Source organism: Rattus norvegicus, chromosome 8 (genome assembly GCF_036323735.1).
Source record: "Rattus norvegicus strain BN/NHsdMcwi chromosome 8, GRCr8, whole genome shotgun sequence".
NCBI lineage: Eukaryota > Metazoa > Chordata > Mammalia > Rodentia > Muridae > Rattus > Rattus norvegicus.
Genome location: NC_086026.1, coordinates 108,297,716 through 108,306,277, shown reverse-complemented (window position 1 = coordinate 108,306,277; position 8,562 = coordinate 108,297,716). Strand labels below are relative to the sequence as shown.

General features: G+C 46.4%; 1 protein-coding gene across 1 annotated transcript; it reads right to left on the bottom strand.

The window, feature by feature from the left end:
- Nucleotides 1-1,530: 1,530 nt before the first annotated feature.
- Nucleotides 1,531-2,319, bottom strand: Prr23a1 (proline rich 23A, member 1). Its single transcript, NM_001408799.1, has one exon. The coding sequence runs from the start codon at nt 2,317-2,319 to the stop codon at nt 1,531-1,533; it is 789 nt and encodes a 262-aa protein (NP_001395728.1).
- Nucleotides 2,320-8,562: the final 6,243 nt, after the last annotated feature.

Sequence of the window (8,562 nt, the reverse complement as noted above, 5' to 3'; positions counted from 1 at the left end):
ATAAGATATGGGATGGTTCAGGAGATGGTTCAGTGGTCAGGAACACTGGCTGCTCTCATAGAGAACTATTTATTCCCAGCATCAAGCTCTCTATAGTTCTAACTCTGATTCCAGGGTTCCGGGGTATCCAATGTCCTCTTCTGGCCTACACAGGTCCCCGGATATTCACATGGTGCACAGATATACACAGGCAAACCACACACACACACACACACACACACACACACACACACACACACACACACACACACGAGAGAGAGAGAGAGAGAGAGAGAGAGAGAGAGAGAGAGGAGCGATTTTAATATCAGAAGTGATGTGAATAGAAACAAAAACAACCCCCAGCCCCAAACACATGAACTTGCCAGGCATGGTAGCACCTGCCTTTAATCCCAGCACTTGGGAGACAGAGGGAGGCAGATCTCTGTGAGTTTGAGACTGACCTGACCTACCTCCATGGTGAGTTTCAGGAGAGACCCTGTCTCAAAAAACCAAAACCAAAACCAAAACCAACCAACCACTCCCTAGCTCAACCATTTCCCCAAGCCAACCCATCCCAGAGTAACTACAGTGTAAAGGAAACTCTATGGGATGGTAGAGATGCAAAGGTCCTTAGGTGTGGTAAGAGCTGTCACCACCAAGCCACCACAGGGACTGATGAGGAAGACACTGGAACACCATGTAGAAGGTAAAAAATTCTACCAATTTAATAATGGACACCCTAAGGCAAGTCTTCAGTTATTTCTGCTTTCAACCATCTCTTCTCAAGTCTCTCAAAGAGCGTTTAATTTTTAAAGCCTTTTAGCCCCAACCCTGGTCTTATTTCTTCTTATCGTGTAGCTACGTGTATACCAACGATTCACAGGGCTTAACATAGCTCTTGTATGAAGATACTCTAATACTCAAGTTGTTAAGCTGTAATTTAACTCGATTATTTTTATCCAACATTTTGGCAAAGTCTTTGTACTTAACCAAAACCAAAACAGAAGCCAACATTTTTTTTTAAAGATTTATTTATATATAAGTACACTGTAGCTGTCTTCAGACACACCAGAAGAGGGCATCAGATCTCATTACAGATGGTTGTGAGTCACCATGTGGTTGCTGGGATTTTTACTCAGGACCTCTGGAAGAGCAGTCAGTGCTCTTAACCGCTGAGCAATCTCTCTAGCCCCTCCAACATTTTTTTTTTTTTTTTACAATCAGAAACTTTATAAAGTAACATTCTCAGCAGGACAAAGACTATCAAATAGCTTTTTACAGAAAGACAATACTTTATAGTAAAATTTAAGTAAGTGCATTATTGCGTTACTTATAAGAATGTCCCAGTACCTAATTGGATTTAAATATCCAATAGAAGACGTTCAGGATCTTTTTATGATTTTTCTTCCAGCCAACCGCCGATCCAATATTCTACATTCTGCCCACTTCAAAACCAAGAGTGCCATCCTAACTTTGTAGGGTCTCTAAAGGCACACAATGGCTTTGGGAAACAGTTCTCTTCCAGGGCAGCAAGGACTGGCTCAGGGCAGTTCAGTCATAGAACAGTCGCTTCCGGGCCTTGCAAGGGGGCCTTGGAGATCTTGGAGGGCGTGGCGAACGCTGCTCTTGGGAACTCAGAGGAGATGCAGGCAGAGGCTGCAGTGGTGAGCCAGGGCAGGGTCCCAGCAGGTAGCTGTCCAGTTCCTCGATGGAGCTCTGGTAATATTGCTCTGCTCCAGTGGAAGGCACCAGAAGACATGGCTCTGGGACGCCGCCCTGAGACCAAGGACTGAGCACCCCGGTGATGGAAGAAAGGCTCCCAGTAGCCTGACCAGCTGGAGGGCTAGCCCAGGACCCCAAGATGTCCATGTCTGCATCCTCATCACAGACACCCTCTTGGTAGAAGTACTCACAGAAGGCTTCTTGCTGGAAGCCGAGAAGGTGATCCTGGGGCATGTCCTGGGGAGCGGCTCCTTGCGGGCTGGTGGCCACGAATCCAGGCTGTTCTGGCTGGGGTTCTGTCAGGAGTCCCTCGGGAACCAGGAGGATGGTGTGTCCTTGGAGCGACACTTGCAGGGCCGAGGTGGGCTCAGGCTCTAGCAGCAGGTCGACGCCGTCCAGGGGCAGCTGCAGGGCGCAGCCGGCAGCCAGGAACACCACGGAGGTGAGCGCGCTGCTGGCCGTCCCGGCGGGCTCTTCCAGCTCGGGCTGAGCCAGGGGCTCGGGGCGCGCAGGCTCCTGGTGGAGGCGGCGGCGCTTGGCAGGGCTGGGTGCTGATGCCTGTGGTGACCAGCAGGACGCGGGGTCAGCGCTGGGGCTGCGGGGCCTCAGGCGCAGCATGAGGACGGTGCTGCGAGGCTGGAGAGGTGCGGATGCGGGGTGCAGCGCGGGCAGGTGCGATGGCGCGGGCGGAGTGACTGCAATCTCGAGCTCTGGAGCCCTGCGCTTTCCTCACGCCGGATATACCCTGGATGTCATTTATAATTTCGAAGATGCGCGGGAAACCACGTCGAATCGGGAAATGTCACACTAAGCCCCGCCCCCTCCAGGCTCCGCCCAGGAGCGTCGAGTTGACCAATGGCCATGGCTGTAGTTTGTAGGTCAGTTCGAGGAAATGGGTTCCTTTCACTGCATGGGCAGCCATTTGGTTTGTAGGCCTTCACTTCCGCTTTGGATTGTGGGCCTTGTATGCGTTCCTCAGACTGTATCTGTAATGGATAACAGCTCAAGTCTCGCGAGTGGAATGCCATATCAGGACACTGAGGCGTAATTCCGGATTGAGGGATAGTGCCGGAAGTTTTGCATGTAACCCTAAGACTTCCGATCTTTAAATGATCATTCAGTCATCTTCCAGGAATGGTGAAACAGAATGTAAAGTTAACATGTTCTGTGGTTATTATTATTATTATTATTATTATTATTATTATTATTAATGTGAGCCAGCATTGTAAGCATTATACTGTCAGCTGAAATATGAGCAATTGAATTAGATGTTAATCACAACTCGGAAGTTTATCGTCTTATCTGTTTTTAGTCGTTTATGTAGTTGAAAAGTCATGTCAAAATGTTACCAAATTCTCTACGATCCTGTCTCGAGCTAGACTAGGTATGGCATTTAAACGTTGATGAAGCTGATCCTGCCCCACGCATGCATCTAAGCTGCAGCTTCCAGTCCTATTTGGCACATCAAGGTGGCGCAGAATGTTAACTGGGTAAAAGAGCCCATCGCTGATTTTTAAAATAGCTAATGTGTTTAAATGCCAAGTGACGCAAACAAAGTAGTTCCTCTTATGCCCGCCGTTTAGCCATGTGATTTTTCAGCCTGGAGGTAATTATTATAATAGAATAACTTGTTTATTTAAAAGAAAATCATGTGCATATTATTCATACTCCCTTAGATTTTCAAGGACCATATAAAATTTCATCCTATTTAAATCCCGCCTCTCTCCTTTTTTTTAAATGGTGGAGTCTGTCTATGTAGTCCAGATTAACTTGAACGAAAGCTCCTCCTGCTGCTCCTCAGAGATGATAAACTTTGTGACGCCATGCTTCACGTAAGTCATTTAAGTCTGTGGACTGCCCGTGGTCATACTGGAACCCTCTTGTGCAGGCTCTTTGATATTAATGCTTTGAAGGGAATTAAAAACTCTAGTAGCCTTTGTCCTGAACCATTCAGGACATGCTGGCCTTCAGTCTAGATATTATGCTCCTGCTGAATTTCCGGTATTTCTGCCCGTTAGGTGGAAAGTTTTTCCAAGGAACAGGGGCCTACGGACTATTCCGGGAGGCCACTTCGGGCTCATGGAGGGTTTCAAAGGTCCTGGTCAGAACCTGAAATTCCAGAGACTTCTTCCCTGGGGCAAGGAGTGTTGCTCACTGCACTCTGGCTCCCAAGTAACCGAGGTGACCTCTGAACTCTAGGCTGAGAGTGTCGGTGGGACAAAGTTTGCTTTTGGGTCCTGGAGAGGTCTGTCTGTGACCTTGATCAGTCCGAGGATCTAAGAAACGAAGATTCCTGAATAGGTGCTACTGAAGGTGGAGACGAGTCGTGGAGTAAGGGCAGACGGATTATCACAGAGCGGGGCAGCACGCGGGGAGGGTCTCAGGGTTGAGTGGGTGGCACCACTATCTGTTGTTTGCTTGGTCTCACGAGCTTATCTGGCACAAAATCAGAATATGATCCGAAGACGGGGACAGAAGCAAATTAGCAGGGATCTTGGTTTCCAGTCCTCTACCAGCTTCTAATTGGGCAATCCTGGGTAAGTTGTTTCACCTTTCCCAGGCTTCCGTTTTCTCACATGTAAATGGCGGAAATGCTACCTTGCGGTCCAGGGTGGTGTAGGGTGCTGTGTGCAATGTTTACGGAATGTAGTGAACGTGTATTGTATATTAGCTATTTGCTGCAAGATTTATAATAGAGCTCTCTTACTTGTACTACCAGGCTTGCCCGCCTCATTCCTCCGCATAGTACAGCAAATGCTTAGAGAACAGTAAGAAAGTCACTGCATCCTAAAGGGATGTCTGAGCCGCGAGGAAGCAGCTTCTAAGTGTTTTCATGGTGCCGTATCCACACGGTCCAGGATTGGCTGGGCTTGGCTTCTAATTTGATGTTCTACATCTTATCTGATCTTACCCTCCTCCTTAAATGGTCCAAAGAAGTTGGACTTCGTGGTAAGGTCTTTAATCGCCTCCCTCACTTGGGGGTTTAAGAGACAGGTGAATCTCTGAGTTCCAGGCCAACCAGCGCTACAGAGTGAGACCCCGGTTTCAAAACAGAAAAGGAAAAAAGAAAAGTGCCCAAAGGTTGTAGGGGGGATGGTTAGGAATGCTCACTGGTATCAAGCTAATCAGTACAAGATGCCTAAAGTTCTGTGTGGACCAAATTGGCAAAAATGACAGGTAATTAGGTGTACACAGCTGGGCCTCACTGAGGGAAGGAAGCCCAGGATGGGACTTGGGTACAGGAGACTGGTTACAAGAAGACACGAATAAATGCAATTTGAGTTTCTTGAGCCTTGGGTGTGGAGACTGATGCCGCCAAGGACTTGGGACCCCCTTGGTACTCTTAACACTGGCCATTTCTTTATCCCTCATTTTAGTTTCCTTACTTTGACACTGTCTCATATACTTAGGCTGTCCTTGAACTCTCGTACAGCAGAAGCTGACCTCCAACTTCGGTTTTCCCTTCCACCTCCCAAGTGCTGGGATTATGGATCTATGCTACCATGCCCAGATGATTTGACCATTCACTCATCCAGTTTAATACAGAATTAAATGGCTTAAATTGCTATTTATTTTTTAGCCACTTGAGTAATAACTGCATTTCAAAAACAATCCAAATTGTGAGATCAGAGCCTCTGGTCAGCTACTAGTGAGCTAAGAGTTGGGGCAGTGAGCCCATTTTACCGAGTGTTTACAATGGTTCTCTCACTGGAATGGTGATATAATTGTGAGCATTTTTCTGCCACGTCAGCGCTTGCCGCCATTTTGTATTGCTACCTTCAAACACACGATCTCCCCTGTCTTATTCCAGAGGCCATTTCAACATGCACCGTTGACATCTAGATTTCGATTGTTTGGTGTAAGAAAAGGCAACTTTAAAAGTCACTTGTATATATCATTTCTTGGCCTCTGATGGGACACTGAAAGCAGCTGAGCTGTCTGCTGGCCTTTCGGTAATCCTGGAAATTGTGGCATATTACGGTAGGCCACCTTTATGGCTTGACATCACTGACTGCTCTAATCTTGTTGATGTTGTTTGAGGATGAGCTGTGATGATGGCCAAGGTGACCACTGAACATTAATCCTGTGTTATTTTAAGACTGCCAAACTGATTTGGCCTTAAACCTGAGGACGAAGGCAAAGAGCAGATTGTTACAAGTCCTCGGCGGGGAGTCAAACCCAGAGCTTTGTTGTTATCATCGAAACCCAATGATTTCTGCTTTTGTCTTCAGCCATCCTGTGAAGAATCACTGGTTTCTAGTTCTCTTCCGGGTTGTGCAACTGTGTAGTTTGCAGTGGTGACTGTTCCCCTCCTCATCAAGTTCTACACCCGAGGTCGCTTTCCCTTGTCTGATTCTCTCCACAGGCACCATCACGGCAAGATGAATACTGACCAGAAATGGTGGCTTCTTCTTGTTCTAGGCTTTGTGAGAGTGCTGTTCACCTTTGTCAGCTAAGCCTGCTGGCCCCATCGCCCAGAAATAAACAGGTAAAAGAAATGTGTTCTTCTGACTTTTTAGGGAAGCATTTTCAAACGTATACAAACATTGCCAAGACCCACCACGTGTCTTTTATCATCATCATTGTCATCTTATTCATTGGCTTTGCCATTCTGCCTCTTAGGAAGATTGTCCGTTTGTCTGTCTGCTATTACAGTGGAGAAACTCAACATTCTTGCAGTTCTTCGAAGTCTTGGCTTCTTTGCAAATCTTCCCTTATTTCCTTCTCATTTCTTTCAGGACAAGAACCCCACACTCTGCCAGTTTGTTTACCAGTTGACCCATTCATATAACTCATACAGATTAGTTCAGATTTTTTTTATCATCACAACCAACTTAGTAAAAAGTTTCAATAGATTTTTATTATCGAGACCAACTTGGTAAAAAGTTTCAAGATTTATTTGCATTTTTCCTGCTTCTGACTGAAGGGACACAGTTCAATTGCTGTGTTCAAAATGTACTTGGATTCATGCTTCTCTTTGGTGAGGTCATTTCACTGCACAGAAATATTGCTTGATTCATTCATGTTTATATTCAGTTTTATCTTTCTTCTGATTCTCCTCCCCCTTTCTCTCCTTCTCCCTCTCCCTCCCCCCCTCTCTCTGTGTGTGTGTGTGTAAGTTCATGAGTTGTGTGAGTGTGTACTTGGAACACATGTGGCAGTCAGAGAAGACACAGGTGAGAGGATGTTTCTGACGCTATAAAGAGAAAACTCACCAAAGAACTCTCCTGAGGTTCCTGCAGCCTCTTGCTGCTTCTGCAGACTCAGGACGATTGGCAGAGTGATGTCAGCTGATACAGACCTATGTAAAGTTTTGCTAAGACAGCCTCATATGCTGAGGCAAGGCCTGCGGAGGACACATGATGTTCCTTGGTCTCGAGTCTTCCCTGATCTCTGCTTCATTGAGTAGAACTTCTCCTGGGGTCCCCGGTGGTCCTGGTCCCCCCTGATGCTCGTCTGAGGCCTGGCTGTCTCTGCTAGGTTGCGCCACCAATGCTGATTTGTATTTGCTATCCCAACCCCACTGAGCTGGACTGCTGCTGTGTCCGTGAAGTGTTTGTGAGTGGATGGAGCTGCTGCTGCTGACCTGTGAACCAAACTGCTGATTTCTAGACAAGATAGATGGGATTCGCTCTAAAGAACAATTTCTAAACAGGTCCACTTTCCCTGTATCCTAATAATCTTTCTTCTCCACTCTCTCTGGTGGGTGGTGGGCTAGAAGGGAGGTTACAGTGTTTGAGGACTGTTATTAAAATTAGGGTTGAAGAAAAATGAAAGATGATAGGTGTGTGAATTCGGCTCCCTCACCATCTCCATGGCCCTAGTTGTACAGCTGTAAAATGTGCCATTAGGTTCTGTTTGCTAATATATTCACAATTTAACCTCACCTTGACATGATCTGCAGGACTGCGTTTCTCTCATTTTAAGACAGGGTCTCATTATGGAGCCCTGGGTTCTTTGAACTCACTCTATAGACCCGGATGTCCTCAAACACGGAGATCCTCCTCCCTCTGCCTCCCAAGTGCTGGTCCCTGGTCTGTAATAATTTAAAATTTACTTTCAAGTTTGGTATTGATGTTAGATTTGCTATGTAAGACTAACCTGGAAACATGAAAATCTGCACACTGGAACAGTTTAAACAGTGTTGTGTAAAACTGTGGGCCTGGTACTGTCCGCCTGGACAGATATACTTCTTGGCTAATCATAGATTTTAGATTCTGTTTCGTTGTTTCTAGTCTTTTGAGTTGCGTTTTTAAGCAATATGATTTTTTTTTCATGCGGCTCTGAAGACATTTCAGTAAAGGTGTTCTCACAGCGTTAGTGATCTTTTCTGTATCTGAGGTTATCAATCTGCCGCCATCTCGTAATGTCTGTTATCTGCGTGTCATCTTTTCTGTTTTTGGCTTTTCAAGACAGAATTTCTTTGTATAACCTGGGCTGTCCTGGAACTAGCTCGGTAGACCAGGCTGGGATTGAATTCACAGAGATCCACTTGCCTTTCCGTGTTTTCTCCATTCATTGTATTAACCCAGAGTCAAACTGCTTGGGCTTAAATCACAGCTGTGCCACTTACTGGCCGTATCCCTAGCCCATGTCCCTGTGCTGCCTCCATTGTGCACCCCCCTTTGTCCCCTGCCACCCTTCCCTCTTGTCCCTATGAGAAAAGGGAACCGCAGTTGAGAGACTGCCTCCGTCAGATTGTTCTGTGGGCATGTCTGTGGGGCATTTTCTTGATTGATATTGTTGTGGGAGAGCCCAGCTCCTTGTGGCTGGTACTTCACATGGACAGCTGGTACTGGGTTGTATAAAAAAGCCATAGGAAGCCAAGCCCATAAACAGAGCTTCTCCATGGCCTGTGCA

Excerpts from the sequence above, each read along its gene's own strand:
- Prr23a1 (NM_001408799.1), bottom strand. The coding sequence starts at position 2,319 with ATGCTGCGCCTGAGGCCCCGCAGCCCCAGCGCTGACCCCGCGTCCTGC.